The sequence below is a fragment of the Sminthopsis crassicaudata genome, chromosome 2 (assembly GCF_048593235.1).
Source record: "Sminthopsis crassicaudata isolate SCR6 chromosome 2, ASM4859323v1, whole genome shotgun sequence".
In the NCBI taxonomy this organism is placed as follows: Eukaryota; Metazoa; Chordata; class Mammalia; order Dasyuromorphia; family Dasyuridae; genus Sminthopsis; species Sminthopsis crassicaudata.
In genome coordinates this window covers 527,937,279-527,959,778 of record NC_133618.1, presented here as the reverse complement: position 1 = coordinate 527,959,778, position 22,500 = coordinate 527,937,279, and the positions used below count along the sequence as shown (strand labels likewise).

The window sequence follows — 22,500 nt, the reverse complement described above, 5'->3', positions numbered from 1 at the left end:
CTATGATAAGAAATGAAATATTGGAAGTGGAGTTTGTTCATTTGTTTTGATTGCTCATTGAAATGAGAAGATACAGAATATAAATACTGCCATAGATTTGTGATAAATTCCAGATTCTTTTTTATTTTCTGTTTGGAAGCTACTCCCTTAAATACTTTAATGGCTTAAGGTCTTGCTGATGTCCTTCAGCTAGCTAGATCATCTATGTCTTCAGAGTGCTGGGTAACTCTCATTCATTCTCCCCTAACATAGCATGTTAAAATATTGTTTTATTTTATCTTTCAAAGTTTTGGCCAGAAAATTTTGGAGGGAGTGTGCTAGCAACTTCTGTGTGGTTCCTTAGTTTGCCAAAAAAAATTCTAAGGATCAGAAATTAAAAGGATTTTCTATCCCTTATGTTTGGGTTAAGAATCTTAGTTGTAGCCACCCTCAATCTGCTTCTTTTAGATCAAGACTGTCTTCATATAATCCTATAGCAACTACTGTTCATTAGACTAGCCTCATAAACATAGTACCATTGCTAAAATCCTTGCTTTTTTCTTAATCTGATTGTGCAATCTAGCTAGACTATTCTTTTTTTTTTTTTTTTAAGTAGACAGAGATGGCTGCCAAAGGCACTAGGTAGAATATTTTGTGCTTATTGCAGAAACCCAGAAATTGAGGCAAAAGGCTCTTAAAGATACTACTATGAATAAAAGGAGAAAGGGTAGGAGTGGGGAACTTGAGCTGTGAGCCCATGTGATTTTAGTAGCTAAAACACATAGATACTATGACAAAGGTGACAAAGTTGAGTTTTGCATAGCCCACAAAAGTGGGACTAAATCAGATTAAAATATAATTGGAAAATATTCAAATAAATAAATAAAAATACAATACAATGCAAATAAAGTTAAAATTTGTGTTTTTTAAAATTTGATACCATTGCTGTATGACATTCAGTTTTCACCTAAGTATAGACTTATACCGGGATACTTAGACCAAAAATAGATATTTGCTTTTATAAAAGATACTTATTGATCAAAGGAATTGAGAACATAAAGGACAAAAAGGAGCTAATTGTTTCTGTGCTTTTCTATTCAGGTTCTTCTCTCATGCTTTACTTTGATGTGTAGGTGACTATATTCCCAGGTTAGAAAGTTTTTGAGAATAGAATTAATAAAACACTTTCTGTCTTTTATTTGAGCAGCAGCCTAGCTAAGTTGTAGGAGTATTCCAGTTTAGGTGGAAAATTATGATATTTTTGCCACCACACTCTTTAAAGATCTCCACTGAATTTTAATTTCAACATATATTGGTAAATGAAATATCCACAGCAATAGAATTACAGATCTTTAGAGTACAGATCCTCAAAGTGCCACTCTGGTCAAATGTTTGACCTTACAATTGTTCTTTTGGAAAGGGTTGTCTTTCAAGAGAAACTAAATATCCCTTCAACTTGTATTACTGGAAATAGGCAGCTGTGAGCAAAGGGGCCTGGGAATGTAATGCCTCTAATCACTCAAATTCCAAATCTCTTCAAAGTCAACAAAATGTCTAGCCAGCATAGACCCTATATTTGAAGAGACTTAGTTTTTTGCTTCTATTAATATTTGTAGCTCTCTAGGAATAAGGGCAGACAGATCTTTTAAAAATCTAAATATCCTAAAGTATAAAGGAAAACATTTGAAAAAATGATATTTTATTTTAGACCTAATTTCTTTCTTTTTTTTTTGCTTTTTATTTTCAAAACATAGATATAGATAGTTTTCAACATTCACCTTTGCAACATCTTGTGTTCCAAATTTTTTCTCCCTTTCTACTATCCCTCCCTGAGACTACAAGTAATTCAATATATGTTAAACATGTACAGTTCTTCTATATATATTTCCACAATAATCATGCTACACAAGAAAATCAGATTAAAAAGGAAAAAAAAAACAAGAAAGAAAACAAAATGCAAGCAAATGATAACAAAAAGAGTGAAAATGCTATGCTGTGATCCACACTCAGTCCCCACAGTGCTCTGTTTGTAGATGGCTCTTTCCATTCCATATCTATTGGAATTGGCCTGAATCATCTCATTGTTGAAGAGAGCCATATTAGACCTAATTTCTAATGAAGAAAGGAGGTTGATTTGTAAGATTCCTGAAGAGTTACATATTTTATTCCTATAGCTCTAGGCATCTATATTATATTACATTTCAGACTTCTAGAGGAAGTGTCATTTGGAATAAAGGTTGTAAAATAATGAGCAAGGAGATCAGTATTCCAGTACTTATTCCTAAGCTAAATAACTGTGTAATCTTGAGTGAGTGACTTTAGTCTCTGTGCCTTAATTTCCTCATCTATAAAAGAAAAATGTTGCTATCTACTCAACTGATTATCACAGGAGTATGTGAACTAATTAAAATGATGATGAAAAAGTGCTTTTAAAAAATACAAAGCTATACATGCAAACATAACATAATATTTTTCAGAACAGAAAGCTAACACTTCCTATAGATCTTTCCTTGTCAGACTAAGGCTTTTATGAAATTCTCTTAATTGTTATGGTCTTTTTTTTAAAAATCATATTCTGGGGGCAGCTAGATGGCAAAATGGATGGATTACCAACTCTGAAGTCAGGAGGATCTAAGTTCAAATCTGGTCTCAGACACTTAACACTTCCTATCTGTGTTATCCTAAGCAAGTCACTGAACCACAATTACCTCAGCCCCCCCCCAAAAAAAAAATCATGTTCTGCATTGTTTTCACCTATCTAGACTGTTGGCTCATCATAATCAATAGATCTTCTACTACTTTCAGATAATTTCAAATGATATTTTCAGCACCCTACCTACCTCTCCATGCCCTTACACTTCTTTCAGTTCTCAGAAAACACTTTATCCAGCTACTTCATACACCACCCCCACGGGGTCTTTTATAAAAAAGCTTTGTCTCAAAATAATGAACTTCCTCTTCACCATTGGAATCATATGTTTATTGTGAGAAGTAATTCTGAAGAAGCAATACCATCCTGGGTTCCACAGACCTTTAGAAGAATTCATAGACTTCAGTCAGTCAGGATAGTTGATGACTGTGTTTTATAGGAATTAAGGTGACTATATCAGAGCTGTTGGGGTAAATTGGGAGTTATGCTATCTTTTAGGAGTATATAGTTTAGTTATAATAGCCTACTGAGAGTCAAAAAAATCACCATTTTCTCCTGACTTCTGTGGGTATCAATTATTTAGTTAGATGTAAGAAATGCATCTGAAGAGTTTGAAGAACTAGGAGTTCATGTCTTTCCATTGATGATGGTAACTTTGAAAGAGAAGATATAAGAAGTTGATGTCAAAGAGAAGGACTTAATTGTCCGCCTTATGTTCTATAATCCTATAATGATGAGATTCTGGAAGGGACTTGGTAGCTTAGAAAGAATGCATTTGGTAAATTTTCTGCCTGAGCCAGAGGGCTTTAAATTTAATTTTTGATGTGAGAGAAACAAAAGCCCAGATCAGACAACAAATGTAAATATGAAGATCAACATATATGAAAAAAACAGCATAGCACAAATGGTTCTAGTAATTATCAGGTGAAAAAGAACATTAAGCTTGTCAAATATGAAATTTTATGCCCTCATGTCTGACCTTTCAATGCACAATAATAACATAGGTGAAGGACTTAGTTTTATTTCTACTCAAAATTATCTCTGGCCAAATAAAACAGAACTCAATATTTTTGTGCTGGACTTGGTGTTTATCTGACTTGAACCTTACTGTTCTGGCTTCATCTTTGAATTACAAAATTTCATAATTTCAGAATTGGAAGAGAATCTGAATTATTGTCTAGTCCAATTCATACTTGAGCAAGAACTCCTCAGCAGCATAGTGAAGAAGACATCCAACATTCATAGGAAGACTTCTAGTGAGGGGGAATCCATCTTTCATTTTAAAGGCAGCATTTCCACTATTAAGCAGTTTATCTCTTTATCAAGCCTAAATCTGTCCATTGGAGTTTACCAGAAAAGACCTAATATTTCTTTTAAGACAGCTTTTCAAAGAAATTTGAAGACATCTATTAAATCCCCTAAGACTTCTCTTGGTTAAACATTCCTATTTCCTGCCTCCAGTAGAGGAGATGAATTTGAGTGCTTTCATCATTCTGGTTGCTTTTCTCTGGGTACTCCAATTTATCAGTCCTTTCTAAAATGTGGTGTCCAAAACAGAGCACATTACTCTTGTTATCTCACTGTGAAGAGAACCAAAAAACTGCTTTGGAACTACGTGTCTCAGCTCATACTAATATGAACTTTATTAAATGAATGAATGAGAATTATTAATAAATGCTTACTTTGTGCAAAGTTCTGTTCTAATTGTTGGTGATATTGATAGTTTGACTGTCCTGAGATTTAAGGAGCTTATATTTTCATGGGGGAGACAGAACATGGTTTCTTACTCTATGGGGATAGAGTAGCAATTCATTTTCCTTAATGTCATTTTCTACTGATAAGATCATATCAATTGTTGAACACTTTGACAGTGCCATGGAATTTGGTGGCAAGAAGTTTGTTTTTTGAGTCAAGTAGCTATAGCTATTGAAGATGCAAGAAGAATTATAGCAACCTTAGAAGTAGTTTCCAGGTGTCTTCTATAAAGATTATTTCTCTGGATGCTGGCTGTCCTAGCACATATTGAACTCGAAGTTGACCAAAACCTTCAGATTTTTTTTTCACATAAACTGCACTCTCCCCACCCCAGTTTTGTCCCTGTGAAGTTGATTTATTAAAATAGTATCTATGTGAGTCAGTTGTGTCCTTTTAAAAAGCTAACAATGTTGAGCTACATTAGGAAGAAGTACAATAATGTCTTCATTTTGTAACTCTATTTATCACAAATCATTCTGGAATATTTTGTTCAATGCCACGCACTATATTTTAAGAGGTATATATAATTCAAAGTGGGTCCAGTATATGGTGACGCAAATGTGGAAACTGAAAATAATGTCAGATAGATAAAAATTAAAAGAAATGTTTAGCCTATAAGAATCAACTAAGGAGAGATATAACAGCCTTCAGATATTTAAATGACTGTTTTGTGATTAAAAAAAATTAAAGTGGTTATATGTCATTTCAGAGAATTAAAGTGGTTTTATGTCATTTCAGTGAGTAAAAATATGAGCAGGCTTTAATATAAAGAATATTATAACAACTATAACTGCCTAGCACTAAAATAGGTTGCTTTGCAAGGTGTAGTTTACTTGACTGGTTAGTTTTCTTATCTATCCGAATTTCAGTACAATGATATTATTGATTTCGGGCATTATGGCTTTCTCAGTTGAAGTTCTGGCCTATTATATGAAATTGGGATTAGAAAATCCTAAAACATTTATCAATTGGAAATTTATACAGAGAAAGATGATAGGGATGGTAAAGGACTTTTAGTAGGAGGGGTGGGAAGAAAACTTAAGAGGAGTACATGACAATTACTGTCTTCAGATATTTTGAGGTTGATCATGTAAAAGAAAGATTATACTTTCTTTAGTTCTAGAAGACATTGAGATTATATATTGGTAGAAATAATAATGGCAAATTTCTAAGCAAAATGAGAAATTTACTGATAATTAAAATTTGCTCACTATCTCAAAGAAGCAATGAATTCATCAGCTCTACAAAATCTTTAGGAAAAAAAAGCAGATAACTTAGAAAAAATCTTTTGCCAGATGAGCATTTGCTAAGAATTATAGAGGGAATTCATGCTTCAGGTATAGGGTTGAACTAGATTATTTTTGAAGTCTCTTACAATTATTGCTACTGTCCATTTCATAACCTTTTAAAGAAATTATTGTATAGCAAAGATTTGCTTAATGTTGAATTTTGTTCCATATTATATATTCTGTTTTAGCTAGATTTCTAGTACAGTTTCTCTATATGTTGTGTATTTTCCCATTGCTTATAAACTAAAACTAATTGGCTTTTGTGTCAGCTTATTAGAAATTTGATAGTCCAGCAAATTCATGCAAAACAAATTGTCATTAAAGCTTCCAGTTGGTTATTTTTACTAAATCATATGTATATACTGTCTGTTCTAAATTTCTTGACCAATTTAGGGGAGCATTGATATGAATTTTTAATTGAAAAAACCCCCAAATTTTTGTAGATTTGTCTGTGACTACTAGAAGGAGCAAAGAGAGGTGAAGTACTGTTACTTTAATTGAAGAATTTTTCCTTGTTACATGTTTTCACGAATTAACCAGTTATAAGTTTGATGTGTTTACTTCTTATTTTCATACTGTTCTATAATAGGAAGTTTAGATTTATAACAAAGTAAGGCACTATTTCACCTAAAATGTATATTTGTTTGTGACCAGTGATCAGAGTTCCATGTCATCAAGTCGTGCCCAGCAAATGCATGCCTTTTCCTGGATTCGAAATACATTGGAAGAACATCCTGAGACTTCACTACCTAAGCAGGAAGTCTATGATGAATATAAGTAAGTACAATGTACAGGTATCAGGTCTACTGGTACATAAAGGGATTTGAGTATTATACAGTTCTCACATACTGTTATCTGCTTCATTATCAGTGAATACCAAGCTGAAGTCTTTAAAATCATGAATGGTATGGATGAACATGGACTTATTCAGCAATTCCCAGAATTTGAGGGCACCCTTTGAAGCTTTAAAGAGAGAAATTTGGGACAAAAAATTGGAAGTACCCAGCAGGTAGTAAACTTGAGGAATCTAGTTACTGGAAAAAAAAAACTTCAAAAAAGGTTTGAATAAAGTAATAAATGACAGATTTGTAATAGATTCTGAAGCAAAACCAGTTGGGTTTGAGTTTTTTTGGGGATGTTTGTTTTTGATGTGTGTGGAGGTGCATCCCTAATGTTCTGGAGGTAATGTTTCAGAGAAATACTCTGCTTTCCTATATCACATCCTTTTGTGCTGTTCCCCATAATCATATATTGGACCTTTTATAACACTTTATATTGAATTTCTTCATTGTGCACCAACCTGTAATAAGCACTAAAGGTAATGACTCTTGGGATTTTTAAGTTCACAAACTTATTTAGGAACACACAAATCTTCATAAGTCTTATTCAAAAAAGTGGAAGTATTACTAAACAGGAAGGTAGCAGATATGATCACAGGAAAAATAAATAGAAAAAAACATTTTTAAAAAGAAACAAGTCAAAGAAACATGATAGTAATAAATGAGGTGGCTGGTGGAAACTAAGAAAAGAGAAAACCAATGCCTGTGGGATTGCTGTGGTTTAGGGAAAATAGTTATATAGTTCCATAAATAATTAGCAAATTTTAATTAAATGCCTGTTGCAATGCAAATTGATTCAGTTAATTCAAGTCACTGCTGTGTCTGTTATCTTGCATATACATACATACATACATACATATACATACATATATATATATATATATATATATATACCTTGTCAGATATATAACCTAGTTATTCCAATGTCATTTAAAGGAACAAGGGACCAAGAAAACTTATTTAACACATAGGTGTAGTTTGTAACAGAATCATAGCATTTTGTGATGGGAAGGCCTTTCAAGATTAATTTATCCAATTTATATTGCAGAAAAGGAAACTGAGGCTTACAGAGAACCTGAACTTTGTCACACTGGTAGTATCAGAGCCAGAATTAGAACCTGGTCTCCTTATTTAATCCCAAATACTTTGTCCTAAATTACCTTTCAAGGGATTTTAGGGGTTTCTGCAAAAGTACCTTGATTTTTAAAAAATATCATGAAAAGCATTAATTTTTGCATTTTATTAGAGATTTAAATGAAAATGGATCTTTGTTAAAAATGTTTGACATAAAACTTGAATGGCATAGCTTATGGCATAGCTTACATCCTCATAAAATAGAGATGAATCAGAGAAATGGTTGAAAACAAAGTCCAATATGCACTAATGAAGTAATAGTGCATTTAGTGTAGAAAATCAAACTGTCTAAATATAAGCTAAGTGATCTATGAGATATTAAAATGTGTGAATCCTAGTGGACTAAAGTAGGACATTTATTAAGCAAGGTGTAACTCTTATTGTAAGAAATGTGCTATTTAATTGCTGATAGGGGAATGTGGCTGCTAAATCTCTAGTCAAGTACTGTATTGTAGAGATAACCCTAAGGTTTTTAATAAGCTATGCCAATGGAATACAAGTTTTGTTTGGTCCCACCCCGTACAGAAAGGTTTTGACAACCAATATCTCATTTGGGATCAGCATACCATTTTGGAGATGCCCAGCACCAAGGTTTGCTGCCAAATGAAGCATTTCTACTATCGCCATAACTCAGAAAAGTAGTGTAGCAAGGCATATTTTCAGTTTTTATAAATGGAGGGAATTCCCCATCAGTGAAATTGTAGCTTTTTTGTATATTTAAACCTATCTAGCTTAATAAATGTGAAAGTTTTGGGAGATTAAGTTGGGTAGCTAGCAACACATAAATTAAAGGGTTAGAAAATAAACCAGGGGCAGCTAGGTGGTGCAGTGGATAGAGCACCAGCCTTGAATTCAGGAGGATCCGAGTTAAAATCTGGTCTCAGACACTTAACACTTCCTAGCTGTGTGACCCTGGGCAAGTCACTTAACCTCAGCCTCAGGGGGAAAAAAAAAGAAAATAAACCAACGGAACTACCTGATAAGGAAAAAAAAATTTTCATGTCTGTAAGTGGGATAGTATGGCGACAAGGTTTTCGGATTACTCTTAGAAAATATCAGGAGGTTTAAATGCAGCAAGAACATTAAATGTGCAAAAAACTTCTTGACAATAAGGTTTATTCCTTATGGAGGTTTAGGTTTTTATATAAGATGGTTTCTAAAGTTATTTTTTAAGTTAAAGTTTATATAAGATTAATAAAGATTTCAATAAAAAGCAGGCTTTCTCCTATTAAAATAAGATTAGAAATTCAGAAGCCCAAAATCAGCATTTCTGCAATTCACTGAGTAGAAGCAATTTTTTGTTAGTATCCTTTATAATATATCCTTATAGAAGCTGTTCATGTTGTTAGACTGTAGAAACTCTTTGAGAGTGGGGATTGTTTCATTCTTTGTATCTCTAGTTCTAGCATCTAATATGGTACCTGACATTAGTAGGCAGTTCATCATTGCAGATCGATAAGAGCTGTCAAGTTAATCTACTGATTTCCCTTTGAAAAATAATAGAACAACTTCTGTCATTAACTTTTTATTTTGGCTAACCCTTTAATATTGTCTTTGACTATTTTATTATCCTTAATCAGTTTAATCTTAAAACATTTGTTTTACTAGATGCAGTATATAATTAAGATATTTGGTTTTAACTATATTTTTTAAGTTTATAAATTAATTGCAAAAAATTGCTATATCCTCCAGCTATCCTCTATCCTCTTGCCGTATACTTATTGTCAACTTAATCTTCCTCAAACCAATCTTGTATTTACTTGGTTTGGTTACTTGTTTCCATGTGTAAAGTAAACTCTGTAAGGATAGACACTATTTTCCTATTTTATTATTATTTTTTTTGCCTGTATGTCCTATACTTCATTAGTATCTCGCATTAGTAGACATTAAATACATGCTTTTTATTTGTAATGTAGTGATTTTTAAGTATCTGTGATTATATTTCTAATGTTTACTAAAGATTATTTGTCATCTTCAAATATGAATAAATAGGGAAAGCTGGTAGAATAAATCAATGCAAAATATCTGATGTGTCTAAATACTCAATAAAAAAAGAGCATCAATAATTTTTTTTCTTGTTATCACATAAGAAATGTAAAAATGATTTGTAAAAATGAATTTCTTGTTAAAAACATTTTTCTTGATTTAGTTACTCAAAAATCAGTTTTACTGAAGTCTAGAAAATTACAAATGCTTAGTTGAAAACTTATATTTACTTATTAGGAATTTAACTATATTTTACTACATGACACTCATATATTCCTTTTAATATAATCATTTTATTTGTTGATCATTTCTTAATTGCTCAAAGAAATAAGAAATCTTTGAATTTTTTTCATGTGTGCATGTAACTTTCATTAACAACCTTATCCTCACTTACCACACAAGTCAAGTAGCTGTATATTTATCAAGGTAAAATAAATCCTGAGAAGTTTAATGATATAATTAATCCCAATAATGTACTCTTCTTTACTTAGGAATATTAATATATCAAATATATAGTGAGTGATTAATAGGTAAATGTTGCTTAGACTTATATAAATATCAGAATGGTGTCAAATATTTATTTCCCAAAACTGCTATATCTAGAAATAGAATGTTTAAAATGTATGAGCATCTGCAAGATTTTTTTTACTTCAATTTTAAGAAATAATTTAGTTTCTATAATTTAAAAAATTACTTAGTTTCTTTAATTAGAAATATACAATCAAAAATCAATTTTTGTTCACAAATGATAGGTATAAGTATTTACTGTGACTTTTAGGTGTAATTGCAATATATATAGACCTAAGAATTATTTCTTTTAATATGAAAATTGATATTTATATTATAAATATTATTATATATATTATAAATATTATATATATATTATATTTATACGATAAAAATATTTTCTTTCTATTGTTACCTAAACACTACTGTACATTCTCAAAAAGTAGAATGAGAGAGATCATAAGATCATAGATTTAGTGTATGAAGAAATCCAACCCTTCACTTTACAGATGAGGAAACTAAGGCTCTTAGAAATTAAAAGTCTTCCTCACAAAGACAGTGAAAAGTAGGGTACAGATTTAAGTTCAGGTCCTTTGCTCCAAATACTATTCTTTGCACAGTATCATGCTGCAGATGTTGATGTATGACGTGTTTCCTTTTATCCCTTTTTGCTCAGAAGCTAAAGATTCAATGATATTTTACCAGGTGGACTAGGATGTGATTCTCTGGTGGAACATTTTAGTCACATTCTCTTATGATATATGTCTCCTAGTTTCTTCCTGCCGCCTAGAGGAAGAAAAGTTTCTTATAGTAACTTTTTTTTCTCCCCCCCCCCCCCTGTTCCCTGCCAAACTAGAAATGAATCTACTTTTTTCCCTCTATTTTATGTAAAGATTTCAACTTTGGTGATTCTTCAGAAATGAATATAACCTAGTATTCTATAGCAGATGTGATCTGAGTTAGGAAGGAGAGTTTTTTTTTTTTTAACCTTCTTTCTCTACACATATTTTTCTGTATCCATCTTTGGTTGTCTTAGAGGAAAAGAGTAACTTAATGGAATTTGAGAGCTGAAGGGTCCTTAGAGATAATATGGTCCATCCTTTTCCTTTTTATAGATGAGGAAACAGATCTAGCAGTTTGAATAACTAAGTTCTCTTCCAGTTAGGACTACAGCCCAGATTTCTTGATTCCTTGTCCAATATTTTTTTTCATTGTGCCATAAGATGTAATATGTAAATATGTCCACGCATCCCACATCTTCCTTTCAAATGTCTGTTTATGGTTAAATCATGAGTAATTATTGTGCATCTACTTCCTCAGCGTAAATTCCTCATTTCAGTGGTCTAATTTTTATTTTTTTTTTATTTTTATTTTTTTATTTTTTATTTTTTATTTTTTATTTTTTTATTTTTTATTTTATTTTTACCAATCTTGTAAGATATCTGAGAGAACCAGGTATCATTCACATATCATGGTCATTCCTGTGAAATACCAGCAGATACAGTGAATATGTTTCCTTCATTTCCCATTTTACTACTTCTCCGTATCATTCAGGACATACCTGTTATATATATGTGTATATATATATATATATATATATATATATATATATATATATATATTCCTGTCTTCAAGTTTTTCTTTCCACCTATATCTTTACAAACTTATGTTGGTCTATCCAACTTATTGGACTCATAGTCCACTCCTTCCACAGTTCCTTCTTCACTATAATGAATTTGATTACTTATTTCAGATTATCATGGCAATACTGTGGTCTTAATGATCACTTAAGACCATAGCAATCCTGAGATAGCAGACTTAGTGCTTCCTCTCTCTACTCATAGTCTCCTTATCAATTATGTGATGCTCTATTCTATAGTTGTTAACCATATTCTTTATTCTCACTGGAGCCCACAATCACATTGTCCTTCTTACTTTCTGTCACTTCTTTTTTTGCCTTAAATAATCTGTAAAATGTAACTTTGGTTACTGGGCTCTTCAAATATGTAGAAATGGACATTACTTATTAAATTATTTTTAATAGGGTGAAATGAGCCAGGTTAAGAAATTGTTAGGCTTAGTCTAAAAATTAGGTCATGAAATGTAATCTTTGAAAAAGCAAACAATCTAATTTTAAGAATTAACAGTATGTTATATTGTGAACATATTGTTTCTCACTCTACATATACTGCATAAATATGTTAACACTGAGTTAGGTGTTATGACACCATTTCTTGTCCAATCAACATGCAATCTAAGTTGTAAAACAGGAAAATAAAAGATCTCTAGATATCCTGAAATGACCCTGTGCTTTTATAGTACTGCTTTGAAAATGATAATAAGTGACATTTTGAGTTAGCTGAATTAGACTTAAATTTTTCAAAATATGAAGTGAGGACCCAGTGGAAAAAGTTTCTGTGGAACAGATTTTGGTTCAATAATAGAGAAGAATGCTTCTTAAATTGACCTTGCAAATAATTCAAGCCAAAGCTACCATATATTTGAAATTTTAAAGCTGAAAGAGACCTCAGAGATCATAGACTGTTAAAGCTGAAAGGAACCTTATAGATTTTGTGTTCCAAACTCTTCATTTTACAAATGAGCAATACTGAAGTCCAGGGGGTGTTAGCAGACTAATTTGTGGCCACACATGTAACTAGGGGCGCAGTTAGAATTTAAACTTATCATCTCTATTTGATCAGCATGGGACCTTTTTACTTGTTCTCTTTTGCCCTGTACCAGTTCTCACCTTGGACAGTCTAATGACCTTCTTACTCCTGGGAACTCATCATGTTAATGCCAAACTTAAGATCTTGAGGCCCAGAGAGATTTAGTGGGCTTTATAGAAAAGACTGTTTTATTGGATGGGAACTTAGAACATCTTAAAGACTACTTTCAGCCTTTAAGATTCTGTAAAAATCATGAGATTAGCAGAGGAAGTGAAAATCTTTTTGATTTTTAAAAAATCAAGCCCCTGTGGTTATCTCTTTACCCAGTTTGTTTATACTGGATATATATAAAATGATGTATGTTTTACTTATTAGTATAGGATTTTGAGTAATAATTGATGTTTTCATCTTGACATTGCGTACTATTTGACCTTGTTTTTCCAGTTCTCTTTGGTCATTTCTGACTCTTTGTGATCTCATTTGAGATTTTCTTGGCAGAGATATTGCGGTAGTTTGCCATTTCCTTCTCTAGTTCATCTTACAGATGAGGAAACGGAGGCAAACAGGGTTAAATGACTTGCTCAAGATCACACAAAGAGTGAGTGAGACACAATTTGAACTCAAGAAGATAAGTTTTCTTGAATAAGCCTGATACTCAATGCACTATGCCCCTACTGTTTGATTTATCTTCATTATTTAATTTATATTTACATACCTGCAAAATGACATATAACACCTACTTTCTAGAAGATGCTTTCCTTCAGAATTTAAAATCATTTCTTTAACAAAATAATGTTGGATTTTAACTTAGTTTTCTAGTAGTAAGGAGTCAAAGTTAAAAAAAAATGACAGAATTCTGCTCTTTATAATGAATTTTTTTTTTTTTTTGAGACTGGATCTCCATATTTCATCTAGCCTGAAAGTGCAAGGGCTATTCCTGGGCATCATCTATCTTTAATCAGCATGAGAACTTTGACCTGTTTCTGCCCTGTACTAGCTTTCCCCTCAGATAGTCTAGTGACCTCCTTACTTCTAGAAATTCATCACATTAATGCCAAACTTAGTGTAGACATCTGATCAATTTAGCCTGCTGCATTTTCTAACTTGTAAGCTCAAGAAATCTATTAAACTTTCTAGTAGGTAGGATTATAGGCATTTGCCACCATGTCGAGCTATAGTTGTTCAAAATCACTAGGCTTCATAAATTCTACCTTACTAACAAAATTTGCATTCACCTCACTCACGCTAACTTTCTTCCTTTTGCTTCCTATATAACTATACCAAAAGTATATATAAATATACTAGAAATTCTTTGCCTGAAGAAAATTATATTTGACATGTTACCACAGAGAGTCTTACCAAAATCCAGAGAATAAAAAGAAGAGAGACAACTATATTAAACTTCTCATTTGGGATAATTGTCTAATACTTGTTTCTTTTGCCTTGATTTCTTGGAAGCCTCATTTTGTTGTTTTTGTTTTGTTTTCCTTAGCTTGGGTAACTTTTATCTTGTATTTGTTTCTTTAAAATCTAGTTTAGTTTTATTTACATTTGGTTCTGAATTTTTTTGGCATGGTTCTTATGTACTAAATTCCCTTTTTCTTTTTGATTAGTTTGCTCATATTTTCTTTTGGGTTGTTTAAACCATAAAGATTAGTAATAACACTGACAAGTGAATTTGTAGAGATTTGATATAATTGCTTTGGTCAGCATGGTAAAGAACGGTGTTTAAATCATAAAGTCATATTTTCTACATATTTATTAGAGAAGAGGATTTATTGGAGTAAGAAAGGAAAACTGTAACAATACTGCTTTTCACTAAATTCTGTAGGTTCCATGAATACTGTTTGAAAACCATATTTTAACTCTGTAGAGATGATCAGCTGCCTATCCTATTGTAGATAGTAATAATAAATAAAATCTAAGTCAGTTAAAATTAGAGATAATTGGCTTTTGCTAATCACTTTAGCCCTTTAAAGAAAGAAAAAAGGATAAGAATGGTATTCAAGGCAACTCCATGCTATATAGTACTAAGTTATGGTGTTATCTAAACCATCCCTCCCTCTTTTGCAGAAGCTATTGCGACAATCTTGGTTACCATCCATTAAGTGCTGCTGATTTTGGAAAGATCATGAAAAACGTCTTTCCAAACATGAAGGCACGCCGCCTGGGCACAAGAGGCAAATCAAAATATCCTTTATTAGAACAGTTAATATAATATCTTCCAACACTTGCTTACAGAATATCTATTATAATTAAGCCACTAACTAAATTTAGAAACAAAATTAAATCAACAAATGCAAACAAGTTAAAAAGTTAGTAAATTTTGTTTTCTAGCTATAATCAAATTTCAAGAAGAACAGTTTTTTAAAAAGACTTGTCCATCTATGTATCAAGATAGTAAGATACTTTTTACCTGACTTCTTAACACAGTATTTATATTACTTAGTGGTCTGATATCATTGTTAGACATATAAATAATCTAGCATATTAACAAACTAAAGAGAAATGCTAGTCTTTATACTCCCATCCTCTTTTGTTCTTTCATAGTTTTAGAAACAAAGCATCTTGCTACTAAAACATAAACATAAAATGTGACTTGTAGCAAAATGTACTAACTTAAAGATTGGCATCAAAAAGTGTTCAGCCTGGTAGTTTTTAAAAAAAAAAAGTATCAATAGAAAGTAAAACCTCACTTTGTAATTGGGAGCAAAATATGGAAATATAGGGAAAACAAATATAAGTAAAACTTGGAGAAACATTAAAAGTATATGATAAGGTTTATGAAGGACAGTGTAAAAAAAAGAGGTCTTAACATCACTTGAAAAATATATAGCTGTCTTTAATATAATAGCAAAAAAAATGTCATGGAACAAAGGGAAAGGAAGGAAAGGTGAGATTGCTTATGTGCTGTTTTTAAAAACCAATTGAGTATTTTCTTAACCATTTATTGTTTTCTGTATCTATTAAGGATTTTACCTCCTGGGCTCTTGAACATCATAATCAAGTGTGCCCAGATGAATCTTTATTATCTTAAATTTTTTATGTGTTCTAGTAGCAGAAGCATCAGGGGAGAAAAGGTTAGAGGCCTTGTAACACTCTTTAAGGGAGATTTTGGCCAACTGCCTCAGTGAGAGTTTTCCTTTCTTTGTGCCAGATTTCCATTTGGTTATTTCTCTGTTTCTCTAAATTAGCACTTTTTACTGGGGCAGTTTATCCACAAATTTATAGCTTGTGACAGTTGTTTAGTTTCATTTCAGATGACTAAAATTTTTGCCATGTCCATTTCAATTTAAGAAATTAACATTATATTGAAAGTTTGATGTTAAGGATCTTAGTAAGGTAGACGTTACTTTGTACTGATAATGTTTTGATTTCTACATGATTACCTGGAAAATATTGAAAGTAATCCATTTTTATTGAAGAGTATTTTAGCACTTAACTATTTATTACATATTGCTACAGTGGACTAAGGAAAAAAGCTTTTGTTCATATGCCAACACTGCCCAACCTTGACTTTCATAAAAGTGGAGATGGGGTAAGACATCCATTTTGTTTTCTTTTTAACTTTTTACTAGAAATGGACAATTTAACATCAGCATTGAAACTCATGTAGCATAGTTATATTTAAATAAGACAAACATCAAAAATTGTGCCTTTAAGAAACTAAAATAACATTCCATAAAAACCAGGGACAAAACAGATTAAAACAACTTATTTGTAATTAACAATAAAACAAAATATAATCATTTTGATGGTTTTTAGGCAATATTAGTACACCATATAAATGTTTTTACAAACCCCTTTTTATAGCTTGTAGCCTCAGTCATAATATTTCTGATGCCTGTGAGCATGTATTTAGGATTTTCATAGTTATAGTATTAAGCTAATTTCATTCTTTTTATATGACAATCCTAGGTTTTGATTTATTGCTTGTATATTGAGGATGCATGTTCTCTAAATGTACTTGAATAGAATTTTTCTTTGAGCTTTCTAAAAGTTAACTTTTCCTTTTTCCTTTGATTAGTTGGAAGGAGCCGAACCTTCCGGGCAACTCCAAACTGTTGATGAGGAAGTTATCTCTGCTGCCTGCCGCCTTGTGTGTGAGTGGGCCCAGAAAGTATTAAGCCAGCCATTTGATTCAGTCTTGGAATTAGCTCGCTTCCTTGTAAAAAGTCACTACATAGGCACCAAATCGATGGCAGCTCTAACTGTAATGGCAGCAGCACCAGCAGGTACTAAATTAACTACTATTAGAAAGTTAAAACTAACCCAGGGTCTCAACTATTCAAAAATAGCTGTTATGTTTAGACTTCATATAAAGAAGATTTTAGCCAGAAGGAGCTGGCTCATCTCCTTAATGTTAAGATAATTTGTTGAGATCTCTCTTATCATGAATAACCAATGTATTCAAGAAGTTGGTGAGCCTTAAAAATGGATAATCGGATAAAATGTAGCTTTTAGTATGTAAAATTATCTCTTGTGTATGTGTGCTGCTGTGCTGCTTTAGGAAAATTTTTAAGATAAACTTGATAGAATTTTATTAATTCCTGTTAGTGTTGCTGTTTCAGGATTCAAAGAATGTTGGAGTTTGGATTTTTTTTTCCAAATAAATTTTTCCCTAAGAAAGTATTGTTTTTAATTATGATTATCTTTGACTTTCCTTGAGGCGATTATTATTTTTAGTAGAATGCATATATGATGTGATAACTATGATGAGACAGATTTTTAAACCTATTAGTACAAGAACTGGTGCAATCATTAATTTTCACTTTTAAGTGAATCTGTGAGGCTATACTCTAAAATGCAAAATAAAATACAAAAATATCTAAAAATACAAAATATTTTTGGAATTCTTTTAGAATTGCCTTCGTAGTTATTTTGCAAGCCATATGATAAAAATAGCCTAATTATTTTGTGACAGCACCTTGTTTTAATCCAGAAAGTGTATTAGTCAATTTGAGCATTCACCCTATATATTAGACTTGTCTCTGAGTTTTAGCTAGTTTAAAAATTTGCACCCTTAGCAGATGAAGATTCACTACTTTTGAAGATAATCAGAAGAATATGTGATGAACATAAAGGCAGTTATGTCATGAACAATGGTGTCATCACTAGAATGGTTATTTAGCCTGCCAATGTCATTATTTTGAATGGACAGCATCCATTTATATATATCTAAATTCTTATGTATTTAAGTCATTACTTTATAGTTTATATCTTGCCCTACTTATGGAGAGGTAGGTCAATTATTAGTCAATTTATTGTTGGAAATAAAAAATTGAGAAATACAGTTTACATGAAAAATTTATTTGTGTAAAAGCTAAGTCCATCATAATTCTATAGCATATTATTGTGATATCATACCTTATACTGATATGACTAGTCTTATGAAACAACTCATACATTTCTGGTGGCTTATCTGGTTTCTTAAGAATTCGGAATCACTTTCTCTGTTAAAATACAGCTATCAAAAATGTTAAGTGTCTCTGTTTTGTTTTTATTGCTTTTATTTTAAGATTATTTTAGGACCCATATTTTGGCAAGATACTCTGTGTTTGTAATTTGAATCCTTTGTCTGGATTTGAACCAAATAGCCTGAATCTGAATTACATCTTACACACATGCAAAATAAATGATTTAAAGGACTCAATTTTGAAGGCTCTTCATTGTAGTTACTGAAAGCAGTTTGATTTTAAGAATTGGCTAATAACTGTATATATGTGAGAGATAGATAAGATAAACTAACATGTACATATACATACATATCCACATTATACACACAGAAGATGTGATTACATTAATAATTATAGAGTGTTTTTCCCCCTAGCAAATATAATTAAAAGACAGTGATTGAGTGATTAGAGAGCCAGCTAGTTTCAGAGTCAGGAAAATCTGTGTTCAGGTCTCACTCTGACATCTGTTGGTCACATGACTCAGAGCACATCCTTTCACTTCCCCATCTCCTCTGGTATTTCTTAGATTGAATAGCAGAAAAGAGGCTGCTCTATATTGTTAGAAGACCTTCCAAACCAGGAATCCCTCTACTGATGAAATCATGGGCTCAATGAAACATAAAACAGGAAAATTATAATTTATATCTATTGTCTTTGTTATTGGAGTGTGTATTTGATTTGAGCAAATTTTCCACTGCCTTTTATTTGATTGGGGCAACTGACTTAAACTCTAGGCCAGTTTCCTCATCTCTAAATGAACAAGAGGATCCATAAAATTTATTTTAATTCTTACCATTTGTGAGTCTATATTGGTCATTTAAAACTTAGACTACAATTTTCCTCATGGAAACAGTATTGTACATGGAAGTTAAATTGTCATACCCTCCCACAAAAGTCTATTTAATATTTTTTATCTAAATATGGCATCAGTAGTTATAATATAAACCCTAATCACCATTTTATGAGAAAATGCATTCAGCACTATATCCTGGGAAAACAGAAATGCATTTCTACTTTTTTTTTTTTTAATCCCTCTTCAACTTGCCAGTTATTGTGAATAGGACTTTCCTGAGTTCCAAACCTCTAATAGTATTTCCTGTGGCTCAAGACAGGAGTAACAAATAAGTGGGTATTAATGAGAATAGGGTCAAAAGTTTCAAATTTTAAAGGAATGAAGAGTTAAATAGAATCTCTGGAGGGAGGGGAAATAAAGAGTTGATACAAAGGCAGCAAGAAATGGAGATAAAAGGGATGTGCAGTTTGCAAAGCAAGAGTTGTAGCACAAAGGGGGCCTTTTATTTTTTCCTTTAACATAGTTGTCTTTGGGGAGGGGATGGTGGGTTATGCTTAGAATTGGGGCCTGATAAAATTAGTAGTATGAGGAACAGTTTGTAGAGAAAGGATATCTCTGAAATTCCTTATATGTAAGGAACTTAAATAATTTAGACATACTTAAATTAGGAACCTGTAACTAAAAAGCAGCCACATTTCTGGTAAATAAGGTAATAAAATGTTTTGGTTCAAAATCAGAAGTGATTAAAATGGTATCAAACTGGTTTTCAGGTGGTTCTCAAGCCACAGAGTAGAAGTTGCAAATATTGTTTGAATAAATGAATAATTTCGCTAGGTGAAATTTATTGAAATTTTGTGGCCATACTTCCTATTTCTAAACCATATTTCATTCTCAGCCCTACATGTCAAAGTATCTTTTACATGTGACATTTTAATCAAGGAATTTCCTTTTTGTGTTCAAATATATACAGATAAATGTCTAAGGTATATATGTTTCTCAGAATGGTACTCTTATTCAAACGGGTATGAATTCAAATAATTTATTAACACCTACTCCTCCATTACCTCTGACTTTTAGTTTTTCTTGCAACCAAATGAGTTCAAGTTTTTTTGCAAGTACTATAGTCATATTCCAAATTTTAAATTAACATTTAAGACTATATTTTCAAAATTTTTTAATTAATGTAGTTTATAATGAACTTTTTCTGTCTTCATTCTAACCTCTTCTTTTCAATACTATTCTTATTATTGCTGAATGAAAAAGACCTTTGCTCATCTACTAACACTTTTTAAATGTGCTTTAGTATATGATGATCTGTGATCTTTCGTGTAGAGATTCTGCTTTGCTTCTTGTTTCATTCAGTCTATTCTCCATTCATATACAGAGTCTGCTCGGCAACAGTTAGCAACAGCAAGCCTAGCAATAATTTTAAGGGATATGTGACATATGTACCATAGACCAAAAGGCATATTTCATAAAATTGCTGTATTTTTGGTAAATAGTATTTTATTTTTTCCAATTACATGTATGTAAAGATAGTTTTCAGTATTTATTTGTATAAGACTTTTTAGTTCCAATTTTTTCCCTCTTTCTGACCCACTATCCTCTCTTCCCAAGACAAGCAAGCAATATGATATTAGTTACACATGTGCAGTCATGTTTAACATAAAATTGCTTTAAGAAGAGGATTGTTATCAAGAATTTTATTTTTCTTATGTTACATATGTTTATTGGAGGGATGCATTGAATTTTCTACTGTAAAACATTTTTATCACTTCCTGTACTTGCTTACTTTGAAGAAAGCACTTTGCAAAATCTAAAAGCCAATAGAAAGATGAGCTGTTACAATGATTATTAAAGATCATTGACCTCTCTCAGATGCTGATGAGCTTGTAAAATATATTTGATAGAGAATATAATTGGTCTTCCATGAAAAGCTACCATTTGCTTTAGAGAAAATTTTACTTAAGAGACTAATATCTCATTATTTTAATAGATACTAAACTTTGATATAGCTCCTATATGTACTTTTAAGTTGGAATAATTTCTACATGTGATACTTTGGTTGTATTAATAATTCTCTGAATACATTAGGCAGTTTATTTGTTGAATTGCTTTATTTACCTTGTATTAAGATACAATTTATAGATTTATCAGCTGCAACTGTTTTCAGAATAAAAGAGTTTTCACTTAATTTCTATTTTTTTTTAATTTTCAGGAATTAAAGGAATGACCCAGCCCTCTGCTTTTATACCAACTGCTGAAAGTAATTCCTTTCAGCCTCAAGTAAAGACTCTGCCATCTCCTATTGATGCTAAACAGCAGTTGCAAAGAAAAATCCAAAAGAAACAACAGGAACAGAAGCTACAATCTCCTTTACCAGGAGAGTCTCCAGGAAAGAAACTAGAAGGAACTACAACCAATGGAGTAACAAGTATTTCTAATGGAAATCCTCCAATCCTTTCTCCACAGCCTATTGGTATTGTGGTGGCAGCTGTTCCCAGTCCTATTCCGGTAATATTATTAAGCCACTTTTCAAGTCTTTTTTTAGTAAGATATCTCAGGAAATTACAAAATCTAAATAAATAACACATAATCATATTTCCTATAATTGACATGGTATAGTATGTCAGTAATATTGTCTTGAATAGTTTTTTTCATTTTAATTATTCAATATTGTAATTATTTTGTCAACTGTTAATACATTATAATGACATATAATATAGTTAATCTCTGGATTCTTCCTCCGTTTCCTCCCTATGACAAACTTTTTTCATCACTCTCTCTACATTAAGTCTTACAAAGTCTTAGCATTTAGAGGCTAAGTGGCTTGCCCATCATCACATTGCCAGTAAGCATAAAAGTTTAGACTTTAAAACAGACCTTCCTGACTCTGTGATACATTCTCTGTCTAGTCTGCCAGGCTATTTCTTATTACCACATTATTCAGTACAAAATCTGTATTTTTTTTTTGTAAAAATATAATTTGTAAGAGAATAAATGTTAAATTTTCCAGTGGGATATCCTATTAAATAGTCCTTTCATTTAGTAGCTTATTTAACAATAGTTATTTTTGGCTAGGGATTGGCCAAGGTAAAAAATTTGATATTCCTGAAGGCCACAGTTTTTTACATAGGGGGGAAAAAAACCCTTTCAAAGCCAAAAATGTAAGACCTTACAACAACATGTGTGCATTTTTTATACATTTTGACTATGCTTATTTGTTAGGGGGAAATGTATATTGGTAGAAGAAGAATAGGTGAGACAATATAGCTCTCAAAATAATAAAATTGTATAATGTAATGGTTAGAATATTAAAGTTCCAAATCTGCTACTGATATTTATTATAAAGCTGTGTGACCTTAGTCAGGTCACTTAAGGTAGTACCTATCTCACAGACATGTTGTGAGGTTCAGATAGAATAATTATTTAAAGTGCCTTGT

The 22,500-nt window shown here is 31.6% G+C and overlaps 1 protein-coding gene across 3 annotated transcripts in view; it reads left to right on the top strand.

Moving 5' to 3' along the window:
* The window catches only part of RFX7 (regulatory factor X7), a 182,691-nt gene that overhangs the window by 150,275 nt on the left and 9,916 nt on the right, over positions 1-22,500 (top strand). For 2 of the 3 annotated variants that reach the window (XM_074294596.1, XM_074294597.1), the window contains 5 exons: positions 6,328-6,450; positions 14,882-15,002; positions 16,266-16,346; positions 16,836-17,043; positions 21,276-21,571. In XM_074294596.1, the coding sequence (XP_074150697.1) occupies positions 6,328-6,450; positions 14,882-15,002; positions 16,266-16,346; positions 16,836-17,043; positions 21,276-21,571 (829 nt within the window). The remainder of the gene's footprint in view (positions 1-6,327; positions 6,451-14,881; positions 15,003-16,265; positions 16,347-16,835; positions 17,044-21,275; positions 21,572-22,500) is intronic. The other variant, XM_074294598.1, reaches the window with a different exon arrangement.